Source organism: Orussus abietinus, unplaced genomic scaffold (assembly GCF_000612105.2).
Source record: "Orussus abietinus isolate OABI.00-Male unplaced genomic scaffold, Oabi_2.0 scaffold3, whole genome shotgun sequence".
Taxonomy (NCBI): domain Eukaryota; kingdom Metazoa; phylum Arthropoda; class Insecta; order Hymenoptera; family Orussidae; genus Orussus; species Orussus abietinus.
In genome coordinates this window covers 3,148,383-3,172,295 of record NW_019395984.1, presented here as the reverse complement: position 1 = coordinate 3,172,295, position 23,913 = coordinate 3,148,383, and the positions used below count along the sequence as shown (strand labels likewise).

At 48.9% G+C, this 23,913-nt stretch overlaps 2 protein-coding genes across 2 annotated transcripts in view; one reads left to right on the top strand and one right to left on the bottom strand.

Annotated features, from left to right (window-relative positions):
* LOC105699201 (ankyrin repeat domain-containing protein SOWAHB) overlaps positions 1-1,176 on the top strand; it is a 76,471-nt gene extending 75,295 nt beyond the window's left edge. The window contains exon 15 of the mRNA XM_012424023.1: positions 124-1,176. Coding sequence (XP_012279446.1) covers positions 124-408 — 285 coding nt within the window. The 3' untranslated portion in view covers positions 409-1,176. The remainder of the gene's footprint in view (positions 1-123) is intronic.
* A 742-nt stretch (positions 1,177-1,918) lies between these two features.
* The window catches only part of LOC105699177 (discoidin domain-containing receptor 2), an 83,697-nt gene continuing 61,702 nt past the window's right edge, over positions 1,919-23,913 (bottom strand). Inside the window, exons 8-16 of the mRNA XM_012423977.1 lie at positions 23,414-23,753; positions 22,322-22,512; positions 22,024-22,190; positions 18,889-19,011; positions 17,097-17,206; positions 11,539-11,739; positions 10,828-10,920; positions 7,226-7,367; positions 1,919-7,157 (exon numbers count right to left, since the gene is read on the bottom strand). Of these exons, the coding sequence (XP_012279400.1) occupies positions 6,831-7,157; positions 7,226-7,367; positions 10,828-10,920; positions 11,539-11,739; positions 17,097-17,206; positions 18,889-19,011; positions 22,024-22,190; positions 22,322-22,512; positions 23,414-23,753 (1,694 nt within the window). The 3' untranslated portion in view covers positions 1,919-6,830. The remainder of the gene's footprint in view (positions 7,158-7,225; positions 7,368-10,827; positions 10,921-11,538; positions 11,740-17,096; positions 17,207-18,888; positions 19,012-22,023; positions 22,191-22,321; positions 22,513-23,413; positions 23,754-23,913) is intronic.

Below are 23,913 nucleotides of genomic sequence, written 5' to 3'. Positions count from 1 at the left end.
ATCTGAAATAGAAATTGAAAGGGGTTGTTAAATTTTTAATTGGCAGAGCGATTTACGAGCCACCAGTTTTTATTACCGGTGGTGCCGGGAATCCTAAAATCTCGTGGTGAAAAATTCTTGCAGGACCACAAGGTGATGCCGCCGCCCAAGTACGCGCCCATCAAGAAGCGGCGCAGCAGGAGAGCCCAGGATTTCCCTGCTTCCAGGAATCAACAGCAGGCTGCGAGTCAACCCACCACCCCGACACCCCGTGGGAAAAGCTTCGTTTCCGCGGAACGGCGAAATTCTGCCGTCAACTCTGCCCCGCCATCTGGAATCTCGAGCGACCCTCCGGTTCCTCCCAACGACTCCGACTCGGACACGGCCTGCGGATTCGATTCCGCGTGGCACGCACCCGCGCCATTATAAACCGCTATCGATTCCCGGAAAAGGGAAAATCCTCCAGGATACAGACCGAGACCCGTAATCAGGGGGATAAGTTGGAGCGCGTCTTCCGAGCTGCACGGTTCGAGGAACCCGGACAAAAGCCACGGTGGGCTCGATCGAGATCGATAACAATGGCAATTAAAATTATAATGGGATAGATGATACGATAGGTCGAAGACACGTGGAAACGACGCGTTTCCACGGGACGACTCGAAATCTCGACGATTGGCTAGCCTAGTTTTCGATCGACATTCGGGTATTTTATCGTTAGCTCGTTAGGGGTATTTATTTTCTCTTTGATGAACGCTTGTTTAGGGAAGCTGGGATTTGTTTTAAAAGTAGGGAGGCGTTTAGTGCGTTTGCTCTTACATCTGGGACGGCTTCGGAAGATGTGAAAGTTCTACGTGTACTCCAGATCTCTGCTAGCAACGGGGGACAATGATTTTTCGCCTCTTAGCGAGAAAGTGTTGGACTTATTCCCAGCGGGTGTGCAACTTGTTGCCGCGAGATGTATCAATTATGTTGCATTGTTGCGTGTACGAAGCGGTTGCGCCGCTTTGCAAATTAGGTCTGCTCGGGTGATTCCCATTCTCGGGGTCTGCGGCTCTCGCGAGAGTTACTTCTATTTTCGATGATTCGATCATCGTTGCGTAATGCCCGGAGCGTGGATGCACTTTGGTATTTTCTTATGTTATCTAAGGCTGTACCGCACAAAATGATAATTATAGTCCGGCTGTTTTTAAAAAGGAAGGGAAGGATTTTTCATTCATCGTTTCAAGGTGTCACGGGAATTAAATGGGCGTTTAGAGTCTTCGAGATTTTTTACAGCGTCCAGCGCCATGAAGCCGGTCTACAAAACGTTTCCACGGGATTTTCCGTGCTGGTAAAAATGGTTTCACGGATTTGGGGAATTATTGTGACGAGTTATCCGGTGAGCACCTGAGATGCGAGATACCACTAGGATTGAACATTTCTTGGGTCGGTAAAGAAGTCCGTGGAGCCAATGGTGGTATGCTATCTATTGCCGGTAAAGTAACAGCGGTTGGTCAAGCTGGTATCGAATAGGGCAATCGATATAAATTCTATCGGAAGAACTCTGATAATTTATTAGATGGTAAGATTTCCAACTGTTGGTTATCCGAACAATTGATTTCAATGGACTAACTGCGTTACCGCCTGCAGGATCCATCCATCACTTCCTGTCCAAGAAATAGGATACCGCGCCATCTGATACTACAAGAAATAGTACTAACTCTTTTTTTAACTTTTTTTAAGTATTCCATTTGAAAGGGAATAGTTGTAAATATATAAATAACTGCAAAAAAAATTCCTATCGATGTTACAACACGGAAACATAATTTCATGAGATGCTAGGCTTTGACAGTTTTAAAAATAATTGATACCTCTCTGTAAGAACAGGAAGGAGACGCCATTTTGTAAGAAGGGCTTTATTTCATTACGCTATTTTTCAAGCAATCCCACTTAGATTTCGTTCGTATAGTACAATTCTTTATTGTGTCCCAGGCTCAACTTGTCGCAACATTGTCGATCGTTTAATTAATAGAAGCCTTAATGCCAGTACACGATTATTGCTCGTTTACAAATATTCAACACACTATAACTTACCAGGGGAATTTTCATAGTGAGGCGCACTTTACCATTGGCGTATATTATTGACTCGAGAGCAGTAATACGAGAGTAGTCGTTTACTCCGAGAGGAGAAAATCGAGCTCGATCTTCCCATTTCCAGGAAATGCAAATAGGACATTTAATTAATTAAACGCAGAAAAAAAAATATTTCTCGCAAGTCTCCGAGTTTCTTTCGGACGAACGAGGATCCTGTCAATTGTTTCATCTGGATTCACGCGTATAAGTATGACGGCGCAGTCGTGCATGGTAAGTCGCGAACAAATTGTCTAAAGAAAATTCTTTTGGAGTCATTTCGGTAATCTGCGAATGGAAAAAAGAAAAAGACATTTCACTGACTCCTTAATCTAATTTTCCCTACTACGCAGAGGTCCTGTCTCCTAGCACCAGGATTCGATATACATATATATTCTGTCATTTCCTCGACGATCTCTCCCGACAAAAAAGTGTACTTTGCGCGTCTTCTCTCGCATATCGACCCTACGGATTTTGCAAAGTATTATAAATGACTAGTTACATCCTACACCGTTTTAAATAGTGTATATACATCTACCAAGTAACATGTATACTTGTATGATTTGTCCCTTACACGTAGAGTTATGATACACGTAGTTCCTAAGTCGTTGTACATCGTTACGTTACCGTTCCTCGTCTTCATCGAGTCATGCTCCGCGTTTTCCACATTTTCCACGTTTCTTTATTATTTCTCTTTTTTTTTTTCTCGAGTCTCGAAACTCGAATCTCGACTTTCCCTACCGGTTAAAATATATCCGCGAGTGTCGCACGCTTCTCGGTCGCTCGATTTTTAATTCCCCCTAACACAGTTACGATTTTGCCCGACGTATTTACAGACATTGGATACAAAATTATAAACAGTTCTCAGTACAAAATAATTTCACGATTATAACGATTAGGTGTAATAGCGTAAAAGGTATTACCGGGTGAGCTCTGTCTTAGTAGTTATATCTGCACGATTCGTCCCTGGGGAATCGGTGCAAATCTTGTTACTAGGGATTTATTACTAGGGTCCGTGCAAACTTTCCATTCGCATTCGATCGCTTCTTCTTAACTCGAATCGAAAGAATTTCGGGCTTAGCGATGATTTCAACATTTTCTCAATGTTTTTCATTTTCCCGGCTCGAAGTCGCCGTGGAATCGCAGCTAATCCGGATTGTTAATTCAAAGGAAATTAATTAAGTATTGTCAACGTCTCGCGTTAGGTATGAGGAAGGGCCACCTAGGGTCTCTTGTCGGACTCTTCAACATCGATTTGCTCTGCACTTGGTATCGGAAAAAAATCATTCAGTCTCAAGGCTCAAGCATGATTGTCAATCATACGGATGCAGCGTCAAACGTAATGCATGCAGCACGTGACATGTCGAATTGTCATCTCGGGTAGGGTCGAAATTCTCTCTTCTTCGGAGCTGACTAACATAGAGCTCACCTGTCGGTGTGATTATGACGAGCATGCGTACGTTCGTTCTCCCACTAATATTTCCCACACAAGTGGAAAAGTCATTTTTTCTCAACGAGGTCCCAGACGAGATTTGCAATGCCGGTTTGCCTCGAATCGTTCACGAGATGAGAAATTCGAAACTATGGAAAGACGTCCTAAGAATTCGCCCATTACAATTTTTTTTTTTCTTTGTTTTAGTAGATAACAGATCATTTGGTATTTTCAAACCAGGGAAGATCGACGGAGGCAAACGAGTCTTGCGAAATCGCGTTTAGGTACAGACAACGGATTGAGGTTTGCTTGCTGGTTTCCCGAAGCCTCCTGCGCGGCGATAATAAATCACCGATTATTCCGCAATTTCTCTTTCCCGTTGATAGTGCCGTAATTTCCTCGGATCTGATTCGACTCGTTAGAGAAACCGATTCGAACCTCGCCTTGGCTCAATGGCCGTATAACGAGATCGGAGATCTTTCAGGGAACCGTTCTAGACCTACGGGCGATTCGGCTGGTTTAAATTCAATATTGAACTTTGGTTAATTGCGAGGAACACGGGTCGATAGAGGATGTAACACTGATACAACGATGGGTCGAGAGGATGCCCGAGACTATTCTGAATTTAAGTTAGCCGAACCGTTTCTTTTCTTTTTTCTTTTTTGTGTGTTCTTCCTAACCAACTTGCAACACGGGTATCTCGCAGAACTGATTTGCGGCCTTTGCAAGTAATTCCGGGTATCGCTTTCGGGAACACTTATACTTGTAGAGGGTGAAGAGTTTCGGTCGAACGTTAACAACCACTGTTATGCATAAAAGACTCAGGATGCCGAAGGAAAATGCAATGGAGCACGATCAAGTGCCTGCATGCCATCTCTGAACTTCACTCGACTTCGTTGTCCTGCATTCGGCGTTACAGTTTCCTCTGTTTTGTTTTTTCTTTTTTTCTTTTCTCTTTGTATTCCCCCTTTCCCCGACATGGCGCGGTCACGAGTGAGATATATTAAAGGCATCTTGGTGGTTTTTGGAGAATTACGGATCCTTTATGCACAATATGGCCCAAAGATGGTGGGGGGGTAAGGATGAAAAATTAATCACGTTTTTAATTTAATCGTTCATTAAACGACCTGGCAGCCTCTAAATTGAACATTTGGTAAAATCCGTACCGGAAACGACGTCGAATCGGCGAACGAATTGAATTATTTAACCAATTACTAATATTATTATTTTACGCCGTGACAACGAGACGTCGTTCCTCTAATCCTTTGAAAGAATTAAAAGGGAATATTTTAGAATGAAATCACCGGTGTCATTGACGCTGCTTGCCTCTGGAGATATCTTTCGAGCTGACACCATCGGCATGACATAATTGTTAATTTCACGATCTGGCTAATTATTTACATTAAGAGGAGGTGGTTACTTCTCGCACGTGATTGCCGCTACGCTCGGCGCTATTAGCTAATAACTTTTCCGATTCTTGTTTCTTTTTCAATAATTCCTCGCAATGATGTCAGTCGTGCGCCGTGAAGAGAGGAAATTTAGCGAGGAGCTAGAAGAACATTTATAAATATTTTCGGAGAAATTTCTGCCACAGAACTAATTCTGTCTCTGTGCTGTAGCATGATTCGGAGGCTAAACGAAGGTTTCATGTACGATGATTCGAATCATGGCAAGGTGATTTCTCGACATGTCTCTTTAAAATCCAGAGCGCGATCCCTTCTTCACCGACACTTCGAAATGACAAAGGATAGGTACACGGAGACGTGTATAAATTATCACATGAGTAGACAAGTGAGTTACTCGTTAGCAGTAGGGGGCAACAATATAGCCAAAGGCAGCGTTATGCTTATACTTTAAATACGTACATACTAATCTCTCTACCTACCTCTTAAGTCCCTATTACATTAATTATATAAATAGTATTTTAATATCGTAACGGTAACATCGTCTAGCATATGATGTCATTACACATTATCACGAGGCTTCAGACGCGAGTCTGGGGACCTCGTTATCATGCCTGAGGTTTCCAGGTTAAAACCATAAATCTCATTATCAGACGCGAGGCTTCTCTTAGAACAAAGACCTCGTAATTGTGCACGTCATTTTCGCTCCAATTACCACATGCCTAATTATTACGGTTTCTTGCACGGAACTGACAACGACGTCTTGCCTCGAGATTTCTCCGCCCGGCTTGAAATTCCTAATTACCGAAATATTTAAGTATTACGACATTACGAGAATATTGCTGAATAAATAATTTGTCATACGATGTAAACCTGGAAACCTCAGATTTAGCGCTTAAAAGTCGATTCCTAATCTTACTTCGTCGTATCGATTTCGAAGAGAGTGCCTTTCGATATTTTACCCTTTTTTTTTTTTCATGTAAGGCTGCTCCCTTTTGCAATTCCGAAATTAATTTCTGGATATGTCGATGAATGATTCTCGTTTCGATATGCCTTTCGCGTGTGGATTTGTCGTTTAAGGGGAATTTGAAATAGCCTCGGTCAAGGTGAGACATCATAAATTAATATTCCTCCATCCTGGTAATATCGGAATGGTGAAATTACCAAATCGATCTTCCCAATTCCGCATTTCCAAACGGAAGTCAAAGTAACCGACCCGGGTCAATTTCTTCAAGAGTTCAATGGTCGTTCAATCGGACGAGACTACCAATGCCATATAACGTCTATACTGCGCGCAATAATAATAAAGTCTCTTATTGCTACCTCTATATTTACAATAAATATATTAGTTTCATTGATCCCGCCTATTATATAAAGTTATCATTATGATGTGTCATAGCCAAGGTATTTAGCGTACTACCGAAGTCGCAGGCCTCGCAAACCCACAAAACCTATTCGTACTTAAGTGTCGCGATACTTCTACGTTACTCATTACCATCTCCGATCATTCACCTCGGATTCCCCAAATCAAGTGCCAAGACCAATCAATAAATAATCTATCCCGAGCAGAGTTGCAGTCTTATCGAAATCCAAAGTGAACCGAAGTCGGAAAAGATGCTCGCAACCCAAAGAGTGTCCATGGTCACGAAATGCATCTTATGATCAGAAACGAAATCCACGGTGCATGGAACTTGGCGTTAAAAAAGAACGAGAGGTTACACGCTATGTTTCTAGGTAGGTCGATCAATCCCGCGTTATCAATTCTCTTCCGCTTCTAGGGAAATTCGATCCCAGTTCCGGCCTCTAGATCCCAAATGCGATCCACATGAACTTCGAGAACGAGTTGAAAACCTCGTCAGACCTTCCGCATCTGACCTCGTGACCACGAGGTCGACGAAGGATTAATATCAGGAGGTCGGGGCATATCCCAGGTTCTTCCTCTGCAGAAAAAGGGAAATTTCACGGAAAGTGGGCCTCTCGGTCTCCTCTCTTCGCCAGCACTCCAGCATCAGGTCGTAGATATCCTTGGACGAGGCATTTGGTCTCGGCAGATGATTGAACTTCGGCATCTCCTCGGTGCTCTTCTGGCACTCCGCGTTGTGCTGCAGCTGCTTCAGGCTCTGGACCACTTCTTCATCCGAGAGGTGCTCGTAGGGGATGCGTCTTCCGAGGTTGAGAATCTCCCAGAGAGTGACGGCGAACGCCCAGACATCGCTTTTCGTTGTATACTTCCCCTAGAAAAATTCGACCGATCGATAGAGTGTCCCATTGAAAGTGAGTCGATTTAAATAAGATCTCTCACCAGGAATATGGACTCCCAGGCCATCCAGCGGACGGGCAGAGGCATGGTTCCATCGACCTTGTAATAATCACAGGCATACAATTCGTTGTCCGTTCCGAAATCCGAGATCTTGATATGGTAGGCCTTGCCCACGAGGCAGTTCCTGAACAAGACGAAAGTCAGGAATTAATTCAGACCGAACCTTCCGAAATTAAATGATGACTCGCGAGGAACGAGCATCCCTCAACGAGCCAACCCTGAAGAGCATTAATTGCAGTCAAGGTGCACAAAACTGAAATCAATTCCGCCAGTGGTCGAGGGTTTTCCCGTATTTTTTTCTCCCATTTTTAACCCGTTCCCAACATTCGGACGAGGAGATCGATTCGGGCAGGAGCATGCTGCGCATAGCGCGACTTCCCATCTAGATACGTGTATGCATTCTGTGCATGCAGTCGACCGGAAGTCAGGAATGATGCCCGCAGGTGGGAACTCGTGTGGGTGCAGGTGCGTGTGTGCACGCAGGCGTCTCGGTGGTGACCAGCGGGGAAGTTTGCGAGGTTATGTATCTGGGTACCAGGGTGCCTAGGTGCACATGGGCACGCGTGGCCTCGTGTTCGCATAAACGACAAGGAAGGAGCAACGAACGAAAGAGAGAGGAGAGAGAAAGATCAAAGGAAAGAAAGTACCGCCCAGGAGTTGCAAGGTGCAACGGGGCCGAAGTTGCACTTTTAAAATACGTTGCAGTTCCGATTGCGACTTCGTGGCGAAGGCGATCGGAGAGAGGGAAGGGAGACGTTCAATATACGTATGCCATAAGCTATCCAGAAGCCGCTCTTCCCGAAACTATCCCCCCGAGTAACTCCGCTAAGCCGGGCCGAGTAGCCAAACAGTTTGGCGTCGCTAACCTCCCAGTTATTGAATTGATGGAATCAATTAATTCGACCCGGCCGCCGGGAACAAAGCTCCAATTTAGAGCCCGGGTAATTAGCGACGCTTTATCGATCACCGGTAATTGGCCGGCTAGGTGAGCGCCGTGTCCTCGTACTTCGTGTACGCTCGGTACTTCAGGGATGCCCTCAAGTACGCCCGGGTTGGTCCCCCTACCTCGAGCCCCTTGCACTTCGGATCCGAGTTAAGAGAAGTTCCGGCCTAACGAGAACCATTGTTCCTGGTTTTCTGTACCCCGGAACCGCGGAACTGCCCCGACTTTTCCGACCAGGCAAAGAGTCCTTGCCGATGAGTCCTTCCACTTCGGGAGTCGGATCTTCGGCCCGAAATTGGGATTCTTCGGCTCATCGAAAGGGATGCAGGGACGGAAACGTTACCAGCTTGCGGATGCAAAGCTGCGGAGAAGAACTTCGCTGATAATAAATTTGACAAAAATTCAGGCAATTCGCAGATCGCGGATTTCCTTCGGATAGAAAATAATTAATCCGTGAAAGAGGATTATAGGAGCCACCCCTTTCGGGCGATCGTCAATTCGGCTTAATCCGCACATTTGCAACCGAAGTGAGGGGGTGGAGTAGTCAGGGGATGTTGATACGGTGGTTTCTCGATCCACGTTCCTTGGTGCACCCCTCCCTCCCCGAATCGGCTCCCCCGAGCCCTGGGGGTTCGTTCTCTCTCGTGCCAATTGAATTGCATTACCGTTTGATCAGCCGCATCGATCCCCCTCTTTCCGGCCACAATTCCGCAATGACTTTACAATGCGGAATCCGCCGGTGCCCGCGCCGGGGTGAATAAGGAACGGGGATGGCCGCGTCCCCGTGGAAACCCCGTCGAGGAAAGTGTATTGGATTTTCCTGGCAGACGAGGGCGGCAACCCGATGATCGGTCGAGGATGGGATCTCTTTAGTCGAAACTTGGAATAAGATCCCTTGAAACCAAGCGATCGAAATCTCAAACCCACCCATAGACCTCCAATACGATCGCCATGTACCAGCGAAAGCGGTCCGGTCATCTCTTCGGCATATTATCAGTCTTTATGGGACACCTCGCTCCTGAAATTTCCACGGGGGCATAAATCAAAAGACGGGGTCTCCACGTCGGGGATATTTTCCAGGGTGCTATATCCTAGTTAGGTCTTCGGGGCCACTTTTAACAGGGCCGAAATACCTGCTCCGAAATAATTACGGGGCCGATGCCGGGCAGGGGTGCGATAAATTTCGCGAAATAAGTATCTGATCCCGGCGTGTCATTTTGCTCGGCGTATACGGCCTCGTTCACCGTTTAGACGTTAATAGAAACCCCGCCTCGTCCTCAGGAATGATTCGGAGCCCCGGAGACAGCAGTAAAGACGCAATCTCGCGGGGCCGCGGCACTCGTTGTAATTGTTGAGTGAAATCGCCCCCCCGATCCCCCAGCGCCTCCACGATACGACCAAGGAGGAGGTCCTCGTATTCCTAGAAGATTTACGAGCCATCAATGAGAGACACTGGCACCCTCGGAAACTAGGTTCCACGCCGAGGAGCGCGCCTCCACCTTCGAAGTTATAGCGTCGTATCGATTCGGCAAGATGAGCTCCGCATTTCAATAACCGGAACGCCCGTGCTCGAGTCGGCATGAACCTACGTCAACATTCATCCCCATACCTCCTTAGGACCGTAGAATATTTTTTCGGATTTTCTACGAACCCCCGAAGACCAAAAAAGGAAAGGACGAACACCAAGAGTCACTACGACGCTTCTTACGATTTCCTCATTTCTGTAATAACTACGTTTTTTTTTCTTAACTCCCAAAAACTGGGAGTAGTTTTGTCGTGGCTGCTTCGAAGTAGTGGTTCGATGCTTGAGCTGGGATTTGTGGAGAGGATTTTGGGTGAATTTTTGGCATTTGGTGGGGCAGGTGGGATTCGAGCGATTCAGGTGCATTTTGTATCGGGTCGTGTACCAATCGAGCAAACTCCACTGTTCGAGTCGTCCTGACAGGCCGATATTGGACGTCCTGACAGTTTACTCCGGGCTCTCGCAACAATGCCAAATTAGCTCGTCCAAACGGACTGGTAGTGCCTAATTGTCTTCACTTGCGGCCGAGCGATACGCGCGAGTCGCGCCGATGCTTGGCCGGAACTAACGAATCAGCGGCTGATTTCCCCTGGCGACTCGCGCCCCCCGGCTGTTTGTTTCGGGCTTATGGAAATACATTCTCGGGCGAAATAATTCAATTCGCCCGGCCGAAAATCGATATCCGCTGTCGTTTTATTCGATTTAACTGTTACCCGGGCAGCGGTCCCCCTCAAGGCGCTACACCGGCCGAATCGCGATGCCCGACGTTACATCGACCCGCAGAGTGTCCTCGGTTTCCTTTTCTTTTTCCTTTAAGTACTCTGTCCCTACAGAAATTGCCCAAACCGTTCTCGACCGATCAGCGGAGCGTCCTATTTCCGGGGTGGAATCGATCTCCGGTGTCCGCTTATTAAATTTAACCACGATCCCGGGATAAGAGCGTTCCTTGATACTCCCAGGACGCCGGCCCAGCCGAAGTTGCGACCAAGTCCTGAACCGGTCCTGGAAGGACCGGGGCTGCTGGCTTTGATAGTTCGCCGCCGTTCCCAAGGGATCTCTTCAGGGTAGATGGGCCGTGTCGCCGGGAAGTTTCCCCCGCGAGTGCCGGCTGGGACTCACCTGGTGGCCAAGTCGCGGTGCACGAAGTTCAGGTTCTCCAGGTATCGCATTCCCGAGGCGATCTGCGCCGCCATGTAGATGAGGCAGTTGAAGCTGAAACGAGAGACCGAGTTGCCGAGTTAAACGCAGACATCGCAGCGTCCCCTAACGAATTAATCCCGACCGTGTCAGCTGGCAACGGATGAGCGACGCGAACGAGTTCGACTTCCCAGCGGACGAAGTCGCGGACGATTGACTTCGATCTATCGCCACGCCGTTCGGAAATACTCGATATATTTTCCCACAATCGGATCCAGGATGGCGAGGTAGCCTCGCTTCCGATGCTTGCCTTTAGGAATTTTCCTAGGAAAAAAATCCACGAAAAGTGTGTCTTTGATGCACCTGAGAATCAAGCGCGTCGTTTCCTCGTCAAAGACCGTTCCCTTCGATGGGTCTCTCTTAAAATCCTCTATTTGCGTACACGGCATCGTTTCCGCGCGATCGGCGCAGATTTACGAGTCAAAATTGATTCATGAGCTCGAGTTCTCAATCGGGGAAGGTGTCTCCATGAATTTTAAGGGATTTGGGTCGCGGCAGAGAGGTTCTAGGATTTCAGAGCAATGGCGCACATTTTCTTGGGTCTTCCGTTGATCTGAATTTTGATGGAAATTCCGGGGACATTTTGGAATTTACTCAATGATATTTTTTTCGGGGCTCGGATAGGGAGCTTACCTCAGGGTTTTAACGCCGATCGGCATGGAATGTGCGTCCTCCGCCGTGATGTGTGTCTTCAGGAACTGACAAAGGTCCCCGTGCTCTAGATACTCCATCACGACACAATACGGCTCCTCTCGGCAACATGCCCCAAGGACCCTGGCGATGTTGCGATCCTCGAGGGCTGCCAGGATCCTCACGTCTCGTTGAAAGTCAAGCCTGTCGAAAGTTTATTCAATATATTATACGAGATCCCGCTCGCTCGAAAGCAGGAGAGATGACAAACCGTCCCGGCCAATTTACATCTACACGCCCAAGCCGTTCGAGCATTAATATCGCAAATTCATAATCGATCATCAGCGGCCCCGAAGAAAAGCCAAGCTCCGACTCGCGTCCACCAAATTTCTCCCAGGCCGTCCTGGAGGAAACTTCCTTTTTTTACATCAGGTCTCGGGTTACCCCCGACACATTTCCTAACTACATGGAATTCAATTTTACGCCTTCAGGAATAATTCACGTCCTTTCACGCGTGGAGGGCAGTCGCTCCTACTTCGCCCTCAAAAAAAAATTTAAAAAACATGAAACAACACCCTGGTGGCTCCATCGCCGAAGTTCGCCAGGAGGGTTCGACGTACATCCCCGGCGCCCCAAAAAGCCAGCCCCGGTGTTAAATAATTCAGCCCCAAAAAATTGCGATACTTCGCCTAACCTCGATATACCTCCTGCTATCTTCCCCCTCTCGAAACTTCAAAATATCCAATTATTTCCAATTATTGATGTGACGAAATTGATTTTCTAGTCACGCATATATCGAAGGCTATAATACCGCGTTTGTAGGAAAATTTATTGAAGATCGCCCACGGGAATTTATTGGACGGCTCGATTGATCACCGATTGCGTCAAAGAGACCGGCTAAATTTCGATCGGCTGATTAAATCTCTGAGGGAAATGCTTATCTGTCCCGAATTTCAGGCGGCAGACTCGTGCTCATATTTTCTCCTACTTTGGGCTACTTACGATCGACTTACTCGCATAATGGCCCTCTCGCGTGATCGGTTAATGCCGCCGTTAACAAAACTACAGCGTTGTATCGATTTACCATAAAGCGAGGGAGAATCTTGCTTCGGCTGGGTATGCGATACCTACGGGTTCCCGTTTACATCCTCCGTGCACCCCTCGCCGTGTGTAATGGGTACAAGTCAGACAGGCGCTATGCAAAATAGGCTATTTGCTGTTAACCAAATGGAAGCGGACTTAATGCGCCCAACCGTATTAGAGAACATTCGTTTTATGCTCGGGGTATTCGAGGCTCGTTAAATTTTCCCTCCCGACCCGCAAAAGAGAACCCCATAACCGATGAAACCGGACCGCAGGACCAAGAGAGAGAGAGAGGGGGGATTTTGCGTGCATCATCCGCTTTCATCTATTCAGGATACCGGACTTCGTCCCCCTGGATGCTGAATCCAGGATGTGGATAAGCAGATAAGACGGCATCTAGCTATCTAATAAATTAATCGAACGATCGGTCGACGTGTTTACGCGATTTTGCCGCATTAGAGATATCAACCTGTGTGGCTCGCTTATCACTCCGATTACGACTCTCCGAGGTCGCAGGATCGGGACTAGGTCCCTCCACCTTGAATTTTTTTTTCCCGGCTTTATCTACTCATTTTCGATAATTTTGCAGAACTTTCACTTTGTCATAGAGATCTTGGCTGGATTAGTCATCTCATAGTCTTAAATCGAGATATTGATAAGGGAACATATTCGGCCCGTTTATACCGGATTTCAAGGGGAAAGAATTCTCTTTGAGGATTGAATCCTGATTTCAAGGAGACGCGAGATCAGACCGCCAGATCGGCACTAGTCTCCACTTAATTAATTAACCAGCTAATCGGGGTATTAGTATAAAGGTAACTCAACGGCTTCGTTAATTATCGGTACACGAAACGTGAAACTTATCCGTACGGAGGTGCTCTCGAAAAGCGAGGTCTGGGATCGAGAATCGGCGAGACTCGGTGGATCGATCCGCGCAATCAGCGATCGGCCAGCTAATTAAGTAATCACCCGATCGCGATATCGGAGGGTATAAATGGAGCGTGATCTCGAAGCGGGAGATGCAGCTTCCTGGTTGGACCTCTTGATTAAAATATTCACGTGCACTCGGGCATAATTGGGTCCGCCGTTAGTCGGGTGTCCTTTAAACGTCCAGGCAAAATCCGAGAGCACGGATTAAATCGTGCGGCCATTTATCTCGACTCGTTGATAAGGACCTCCGATCCTCGAATTTCAAAACGCCCGAGTAAACGATGCCCGGAAATTACCCACTTAAATTAACATCTCCTTTTAGATTTTATTTTCCGCCCTCTTTATTCCTCTCGAATGAAATCCACGTTTATTTTTTTTGTGGTTTTTTTTTTTCTGTCAGAGAGAACAACCCGACCCACGTTCTCCTTATCGGAAAATCCGTGGGAAAATCCGTAAAAGCGATGAAAAATTAAATTGGTTCTGTCGCGGACCGGCGGTGCTCTCGACGTCCGGGGCCGGAAAGAGCAAAGACTGGGAGCGACGCATCGGGGTCATATCGATCCCAGCATCACCATGAAATCAGAGTTAACGTTTCGCGTTCCAGTCGGGATTTACGACTCGGATTCCCGCCGCGAAGTCTGGCCGCGCTGCCATCGGCCGAGCCACGAGGAATGCAATATGCATGCGAATCGCCGCCATCAAGATTCAAGGGAATCTTTATAGTCGATGGCGACTGTCGAACCGAACTTGCCGGCGTCGTCCGTTCTCGAGGAAATTAACAGCCGACATGGCCGAGAGATTCCTGGCTGCCTTTTAACGGCCCCGAAGGAACGGCCTTAACGAAACGGCGCTAATGGTTTGCTTAATACCTTTCTCGATTATTAATTAATATTACGGCTAAAGGAGGGAGCAATTCTCATCGGGGTCTCCACGGTCTCCTTAGAATTTACCACGGGGTTGCATCGACGAGTCCGATCCGAAACGGCGCCGATCGTTCGGTTGCTCTGCTTCGTTGTTAAATATTGCTAACCGTTATTAAGACTCGAGGAGGAGGAAAATTTTCATGCCGGGAGGTGTGGGAACTCCCTTGGTCTCCTTGAAATTTACCACGGGGTTATATCGGCGAGGTTAAACTGTTAATACGGCGCGGTATTGTGGCGGATCCGCGAGCGGTTCCGCAGCATCAGCTGAAAAGCTCCACAGGGTGGTTTCCCGGGGGGCGGCATAATCGTTACCCCCGCGGAACAGTTCGCTGTAACGCCCGTGCTGACGATGGCAAATAAAAAGTTTCCCCGACAAATTGCGGCCGGGCTCTTTTGCAAAAACATTGACGGGGAGTTGGGCTACTCGTTTTCCGGGACTCACCGTCGGGGGTTGCGAGAGGAAATTCCGGAGAAACGTCTCGGGGTTTGAATTGCCGAGGTCTCTTCATGGCACCCTTCCGAGATAGACGCTCGAATCCGCAGGGTTTCTAAAAGTCCCGTTTGATATAGATATATTTCTTTTTTAATTCTCGCCGAGGGGGATTTTTTATTTCCGGGTAGTTATAAAATGGGGATGAAGAAGGGAGGGAAGCGGGATGTTTGTTGCGCTTTTTAAAGGGGTGTCAGGACGGAGTCTGGCCAGGGACGTGATATGGCCGCCGAGGCATAAAACATCCCTATCTCGCGTCGACACGGCATATCCCACGCCTTGCAACCCCCGTCTTTCCGTGGTACCGTTCATCCCTTCCCATTTATAATCCCTGTGCAAGAAGTCCACCCCCCGCGGAGTGCGTTCCCCGGGGGGCAAGGGAAGCGCCATCCCGGTGCAAGAAGCCCGATTCTTGAAAGCGAAAGGGGGTGTGGAGTCGAGGGTGCAGTCAAACGATAGGCCTCGAATTCGAGACCGAAAGTCGGCGTTCTCCAGAAGGAAACGTCCTGGAAAACGGGAAACTCTCCCCCTGGAAGACCTTAGGGTGGCAGTCAGGGTTGAAGGGCCCGAAATACTTCGGACTAAGGGATGCGAAAAGGGACGCGTGAGTGGTTTTATTTACCCAGGGTCTACCAAGATGGCGGCTTTTTTGGCCAGGCAATCTCACCCCAAAGCCTGGCTAAGCCGACAGGGGGTGGACTCCATAGGAGTGGTTTCCGTTCTCCAGGAATTCATATTTTCGGAATTTATTTGAGATGTTTGAATTTTCAAATTAATTTCCTAAGATCGATAGAGGCCAGAAGGATGCTTCCTCGTGTCTTCGGAGAAGAATCGCGACCCTATCGAGTGCTTATCGAGGGTTTAACGGGTTTTTATCAGGTCCAGCTATATAATTGACGGACCCCTCGATCGATCAGCGTTCGAGCCAGTCCATCTCCCTTGGGGAGGATCCCGGGAATCGGATCGAACCGATGCGACGATTGGCGGTCAGATCTGCGGGACTGTGTCATTGCGGACGAACCGTGGCGGAACGTCCGTCGGAGATAGGAGCTCCAAAGAGAGTCCGGCCCTATCTCCCGGTCATTGTATGCAAATTTTCTTTTCCTTTCAAAGAATCGTGGCGGCTGCCTTTTTTCGATGCCCAGTCCCGATAGCAGGAGCGAATAATCGGCCCCGGGTGGTACCTCGACGTGCCTTCGAGAAATTCGTCATAAAAACCTGAGGAGCTTGCCGACGTAATTGAAAGTCCCTGACGGAGTGCCGTCCCATTTCCTCCCTTCGAACACCTAATCACTCCGGCCGAGCCTATCTCTCTTATCACGTGGCATCACCTGATCCTTTCTCACCTGGGGATTCGATATTTGAGAACCCCTGCCTACTTGCCGACAAATTATGCGCATATAACAAAGTGTCGTGTCCTGTCGACGGACACTTTGAGCCTCTATCCTGGCCGGTAGTTTCTCCTCGCTCTTCCCTTTCGCACGCAGTGCAAGAAACATAATGGCCATGGTCCTAACGCGGCCATAGTTTCGCCTGCGAGCCTGCGTTAGGATTACTGGCCATTGTGCTAATCAGTTGCAAAGTGCCCCTCTCCATCGGCCATTCCTGTTCCACGGGAACAGGGGAGGCAGGCGAAGACAATAGTCGGCATCCCTTATGGATGGGTCCGGCGCGACGCCAATTCCATTTTCCCCCGGATTTGTGGAGAAATTCCGCCGACGGAAATTTTCCCGTCTTGGCCGCAACCTTGGTCCCAAAGAAAATCAACCACAAAAACACCGTCGATGTAAAATGAAACTTGCACCAAGTACACCCAATTGGGAAAGCATATCTTGCAAAGTCAAATCCATATAGTGGCGATTAATCGTACGAAAGCAATGGAATCAGTTACTTTTACCAGATAGCTATAGCTATAGATATTTTACCTCCTTCAGAGTTCACCGTGAGGTTCATCGTCAGGGAGCGAGGTATTCCCGAAGACGTCTTTCTTCGCTATTATTAATGGGGTCCATTTAATTGGGACGTCCCCAGGGATGGGGACCCTTTTCATGGAAGGAGAGGATCCAGGCGGGATGCACTTTACCGCGACCGATTGCGCCCACAAAGCGAATGCAAATGGCGGCCTTCATACTTACTTTTCCTTCTCGGTGGCTTCCGGCAGTAAAAACTTGACGGCGACGAGTCTCTTGCCAAGGGTGGTCGTGGTTCCGTACTCCGGGATCCCGTCAGCTTCCGCGACGTATACCTTGATTAGCATAAATTTCCCGTCCTTTACAAATCGCTAGGAGACAGTCGGAGAAACCGAGCCAAGATGGTGGACGAGGGATCAGGAGGAGACGCCGAAGTAAATAATCTTTCTAGGGACCCCGATCACGTTTGCCATTAAGCCGGGTCCCTGGATAAAATGGGGAGTCGAAACTCAAAAGTAAACTTTCCACTCCTCTCGTTACCGGAACGGACGTACCTCCTACATTAATTACCAGGTGCTCATCGACGAATTCCCCACAGTCAAAGAGTAAAATCAAATCTCCCCGACACGTTCAGCTCCCATAACCGGCATTCCCGTTGCAAGTGACGACTTCTGAATAAACAATTGGCAAATAGTAAAATAATTATAACCAACCAGAAGTCTCTAGATGGGAAGTTTTGCCTCCTCCTTAGCGATGGAATATTCAAGGTCCGGACCGTGACTCCTATCGCCAGCAAAAACGCGTTTTGAATAACTATCCCTCACTCGAATAAAAATAGGAAAGAGCGAAGAAGATTGGCGAGAAATAGCAGAAAAAGTTCTAAGTGGGCTCTCCATTAAGTAATGTCATCATATGCTGGAGAGGTCCGCTCTTAACCCGCGCGTCAATGTAACCTCTCGCGTCCGTAATTACGAAGTATTCATCGATGAGCACCTTCGACCATAAGAAGGTCAGGAGGTGAGGATCGAGTGACTGCCACCCTGAGTACCGATACGCGTACGTGCACGTACTCTCGGTACTCGTTAAAGGTATCCTCGATGACGCGAATCCGCAGAGCCGGAGGGAATTACGGGCCGCGGTCGCGCTAACTCGTTCCAAATGGTTTGCGGATTATTTGATCCTGTCCTCATCTCGGCCTCTATGGCTCGTTAATCTCCGCATTGTTGCCGCTTGACTAGGGCCGCCGTTAAACGGACGTCGTTTAACATGTGAAATTACTGGCAAACATCTCGACGAATCGAGCCGACCGCGCGCGCCTAATGGCCGGCGTTTAGGTCCTGATCAAGGGATCATCGGGATCCATCGACGTCCATCTCATTATACACGGTTTGCCAAGGCGAACGGTTAACGGTGCACCGATAAGTCGACACAAAATCGAGGAATTAGAATTTTATACCCCAGCGTCGATTTTTCATTAAACGTTCTCTTCAGCGTTAACCAACATGGACCCCATTCTCGAGTTCATACGAATACATCTCGCATACAAATAAATTCGCCGGATAAATTGAGCGCTGTTGCGAAGTTACGATCATTGATCAATTTTTGAAAGTCGTATATACGAAGTTGTCAATTTCGCGGGCGAAAGTTGATCGGATGGACTCGAGAATAGGGTCCCATTTTGTAGCGTCGTGGGCAAAGTGATGTTATCAAAATTGATAAATTCATCTTCCCTATGGGAATGTTATTGTATTGAATTTTTCTAACGATGCTGAGATGGAATTCTGACGTTTTAGTATGGTTTTGACGCTATGTTTTTATGGGGATGTCGGTATTGAAGTTTTTTTTTTTCGGGAATTGATCGGCTATCGGGACCAGTCGATCCAGCAGTAAGATGTTCGACGTGGTCGGCGGGAGTTCGCGTGCCTTCTGGGCTTCGTGATGGGCAAATGGGAGCCAGGAGCTACCGGGGATTGGCAATCGGGTCGAATATCGAGATGTCATCGCTGTGACACGTTACCGTCCCGAAGGCCCCCTCGGCGAGTTTGGACAGCATGCGAAGTCGGTGTCGTGGGAAGAGCGGCACGCTCGTCTGTTCCAGCCGCTTCTTCAGGGCCGAGAGCACCTCCTGTTGAGTCGGGGACTGGAACAGACGTTAATCGTATCGGTTACTTCGATAATCCACGATGGTCGGTCACGCCACGACCGGCTGGATCCCGTGGTCCAGGAAGAAAGGGACGCGCTGGATCAGCTCCAAGAGGCCGAGATGCGCCAATGCGCCTCTTCAAGGTGTACCTCCAGGAGTGGGCGGAGTTCATCCTCGGATTTAATCGGATATCGAATTATAGGGGATCGAACTGTCACCGCTAATGACAGGATATGACCATAAGAGTATCCGATTAAATCCAGGATGGATGATGGATGGTCTCGAAAATTCGGAAGCTGGGTGCTGAACCTTCGGCGATTTCTCAATATTTTTGGAGTGATTTTATAAATTCTATTTTCTTTTTTTTTTCACGTAGAGGAATTTTATACGTTTTCATGGCGACGACTTGGGTGGTTTGACCCAGTCCGGGATGAATATTTCCAGGACACGGCGAAGAAAGGAGACGAAAGGAGGCCTCATGGCGGAAGTTTTAATCGAATTTCGAGTGATCGCCGCCCGGGTCATCAGCGTTAATGGATCACCGCCGGCCGAATCTTTCCGGGAGCCGGAAGATGAAAATCCTCCATTGTGGACGGGAGCGGTTTGATAAAGCACCGGAGTCTCGGGAATAAAGACCAGACGAGCAGTATTGTGCGCCCTCGGGAACAATAATTGCAAGACGAGCGAATCGTGGGGGCGGAAAAGCGAATATTCCGCCTGGCGTTGTTTCCCTTTGGCCGCCACTTCCGAAGAGCTTTTTCGAGTCACCCTCGACCGGGGGAAAAAAGTTCCTCTCCCCTTGAGAGAGGAACTTAAAAACACTTGAACGGGGATTTCCATTCCTAAGAGTCGCGATTATAAGAAATAAAGACCCGGGGGTGGGACGAATTAACGTTCTAAAATTTTCCTCAACCAAGACCCGCTTAAGATTCAACCCTGTCTCAGCATCATCATCGGTTTATCGTATTCGGCTATCAGCATCTCATCATCCCCGTCTCTCGGGTCGGTTTAACACAACCTTGAAACTATCACCAGCGATCAGATCAGGATTCAACCCTACCTCAGCATCATCATCCTCATCCATCAGCTGGGTTCAACCCTACCTCGAACTCTATCATCAGCGATCGGATCAGGGTTCAATCCTGTATCGGCATCACCAGCATCGACCAGATCAGGAGCCGTTCCCGGAATGACCGATTAGCCCCATTCGGTAGGCAGATTTGGCGCACGTCCCACGTTTGGTGGATGAAATTCTCATCAGAGAAGGATTGAATAGGAGGGCTACGCTGTCATTGGCAGGGCAGGGTTCGATACGAACGAAACGTTTCCTGGCGCCCATCGCGGGACGTCAAAGGACCGAAAGTCATTCCGGCGTGCGGCGTCGTAACCGTGCTCGATTTCGAGGGTTTACGGCTGCGGGGGTGCGATCGCGGTTAAGCGTCAAGGGCAGGCTGGTTGTTATTCGATGGATGACATGTTTTGACTGTTTCGAGTGATCCCGTCAGACGTCCATCAGTCGCAGCCGCCCGGACGTGGACGAGCAATCTCGCGTCCCGGGCCTTCACGTCCCCGGGCCATTGTGTCGGAATTCATTCCCCCGGGTGCCGACTAACGACGGCCCTCCCGGAACAATGAATGCCGATCGGCGAGACCTGGATACCTTCCGAAACGCTGATGGCACGCGTTTGCAGTGGTCGGGGTGGTCACCAGGCCAGAATTGTGTGGGGAACCCGTGGTACCGGGACAACTGGACCAGGACTTACCAACGATCGCGATTGCGCCAAAATCCTGAAAATCGACGCGGAAGATCGAAGGATATTCCAAAGACTCTAAAAGAACCTGCTACACAGGCTGCCGGTGATACCTTGACGAGGATGCCGAAGAGTGGTATCAATCGTTCAATGATTCAGAACCTTCGGGCCATTCGGTTGTGCCCAACAAAGGGACCCTATACAACAAGCCGCCATAAAGTCACCCCGATCAGGGGATTAGGTCATTTCCTCCGGGACAATCATCGCCGTCTGGCCAGCCGAGGGTGGGAGCACGCTCCACATTCCAGGATGGGGTGGACGCGAAAGGGTTGACTGGTCATCAGGGTGCCTTTGGAGGTTTTGCCACGTTGCGGCCGTTAATTCGATGACCGTTAATCGTTTGGTTCTCTAGGGGAGGACCCCGGGAGACCGCTGACCAGGTCCATGGGGTGGAATTGAATCATCAGAGAGGGATGCAACATCCTTTTTAACGATATTCCTTGCCGATGGCGCCTTTTCGAGATCTGGGCGGTCCGCAGGACCTTTGTCGCAATATGTCACTCCATGTAATTCCGAAGACGCCATTTGAAGACTCGTATAATCCTGCTTCCACTCCGATGGGATCTGCGAGTCGGTCCTTGATATGCAGCGCGCGGAGCCCCTGGAACTCACCCCTTTCCCGGCTATGTGCGAACACGTTCCCACTCGACGCGGAGGGGCTGTTGCATCGGTTCCCGGCATCTGTTTCTCGGAATAAGAGAACATCCGGAGGACCCGTGGGAGATATATCTACCCTCGAAACGGTCCGCACTCGTTCTGGCGTATTGATTTGAATTATTAATTGGGAATCCTCCCCCGGAGGGCCGGCGCCGTACGTGCGGCCCTGGCTGCGCCATAGTTCAGCTCGATCCCGAGGGCGGCTCGTATTTACGAGAGACCCTCCGACCCCGCCGAGGTGGAGTACTCCTCAATGATTAACGCGTGTGCAGCACTTGTTCCCGGAGTCATCGCTCGCAAGCCCGGAATCCTGCGACCCCGCTGCTGGAGGATCTCGTTACTACGAAATAATCCTCCGGAGCGGAGTGCCCAGATTTTTTATAGAGGAACCACCCATATCCATTTCACTCGATTCTCGCCAAATCGAAGCTTGACTTCATATTGTGGGCATTTTCTAGATTTTTTCCGGGATTTTTTTATCTAGCATCGGTAATCCAGTTTTAGAGATCGGTGTAGAATGTGCTATGGATAACAGGTGTACCTTCTTGTCGTCGGTCTTGGTGCTGCGCGCGGAGCTCTTGGAGAAGACGCTCTCCTGGTCGCTGGTCCCGGTCCTGCTGCTTCCCTCGGGATTCAACAGCGGCACCGTGCCCAGTTCCGGAACGGCATAATCGTAGGATGTGTCAACGGCACCGTTCGCGTACACGGCTGAAGGAGCGAACGGACGAGATATAGCCGAAGGATATTGATTGCGGTTAGGCGAACGCTTTGTTGGCAGATAGCTACGTCGGCGTGCACCCTGGTAGGTGCATGCGCGTCTGCGTCCGAGAGGCGCATACCTGAGTGATTGATGTTGGTGCCCTTGCTGTTGAGCATCATGTCTTTCATCTCCATAACGACGGTACTGTAACTGTAGTACGGAGCGTATTTCAGGGCCTGATACGGTTCCTGGTAGTCGTCCAGCTTCACGATGTCCAGGAGCCGATTGCCCAGGTCGCGAGGCAGAGTGGGCAAGGAGCCGCCGGCGTACCTGAAGAATGGAAATTTTGAGACCCTCTGGTATAAAATCATCTTCAATACTTCCTGGCGTTAATTATGAACATTAAATTGGAATTTTCGGGACGAGGAATTAATAGGAACCGATATCGCACTCTACTTGATAAGGTGACGATATTGGATCTCGAGCACCCTGAGGAATCCTAAAAAATACCCTGAAGTACCTTCAGGGGTTAGGTCCGATTTTATTTTATTGTTAGATATTCTGTCATTTCTAAGTCTGGTCTCAATAGGTTCACGCCATCGATAGGGCCCTGTGTGATCTACCGTCGACTAGCATAACTCGGTGACTTCGTGACTGATTATAATGGCACGCCAGGGAAGTGGCACTCCATAATGTACTTGCGTCTTCCTGCATTCTTTATGATAATCACCCTAGCCATACTCGCATGCGAGGAGGAGTGGTAACTTCGGGATATAGTCAGACTTTCCCGATATTGGTTACATGGCTCGTTTATGTCGTCGACGGTCCCCTCGACCTCGCACACGTGAACAGGTATAGCGAGAAGTTGAACTCGGGAAATTTTCCGGAACTAATTTTCCACAAATCACGGCTTTCCTTCGTTCCCGCCTCCCTGGGATTCCTGGAAGAGCACGGATCCCCCCGGCATCCCTGTATCGTAAGAAGAGGTACCGGGCCACGTCATGGCGGAAACGTCCCCGCAGAAATGCCGGCGCCAATTCGCCGGTGCCATTTTCCCCGGGAAAACGGGGTCGGGGAAATTCATAAAGGAAGTAAACGTCCGAGGAGCCGGGCGAAAAGTTGGGCGAGAAAAGTTGGCCGGCCGCCGGCATTGTTGGTCCCGCCCGAGCGGAAGTTTTCCTCGGAGGGGAAAAGGGAGGCGAATATCGAAGATTAAACGGGGAGATCTCACCTCTCGTCGTCCTCGAGGGTGTACGCCATCAGGGCGGCGCCCTTTTCCACGGTGGCGCAGGTGGAGCCCAGGTGAGAGGGTGCCTTCCCTGTCATGGGGCTCGCGAAGCACTTGCGCTGCCTATGCCGGGATACTATCAGAAATATCGCCACGGCCAATAATAAAATCACCGCCGTCAGTACACCTATGACCACCGCCATGTATGTCGGGTCGTCGTGCTTCGCCGTGGAGACCGGAAGCTCTCCCTCCGCGGCGCCATTTTTCTCCACGAAGACGTCGCTCTGGACCGGCGCCTCGGTGGAGGGCGCGTCTTCAGGGGTGAAGTTTCCATGGGCTGAGTCTGAAAAAGAAAATTTCTTTAATTCAACAAATATTCCCCTCGCCTGTTGTCAATTTTCTAGCATTCGGGGGAACAGCTGATTCCAAGGATGTTGAGAAAATTGAAATTTCAGGTGCGGTACCATTTTCAGATCCTTGGTGATATTCAAGGATCAAGGCGC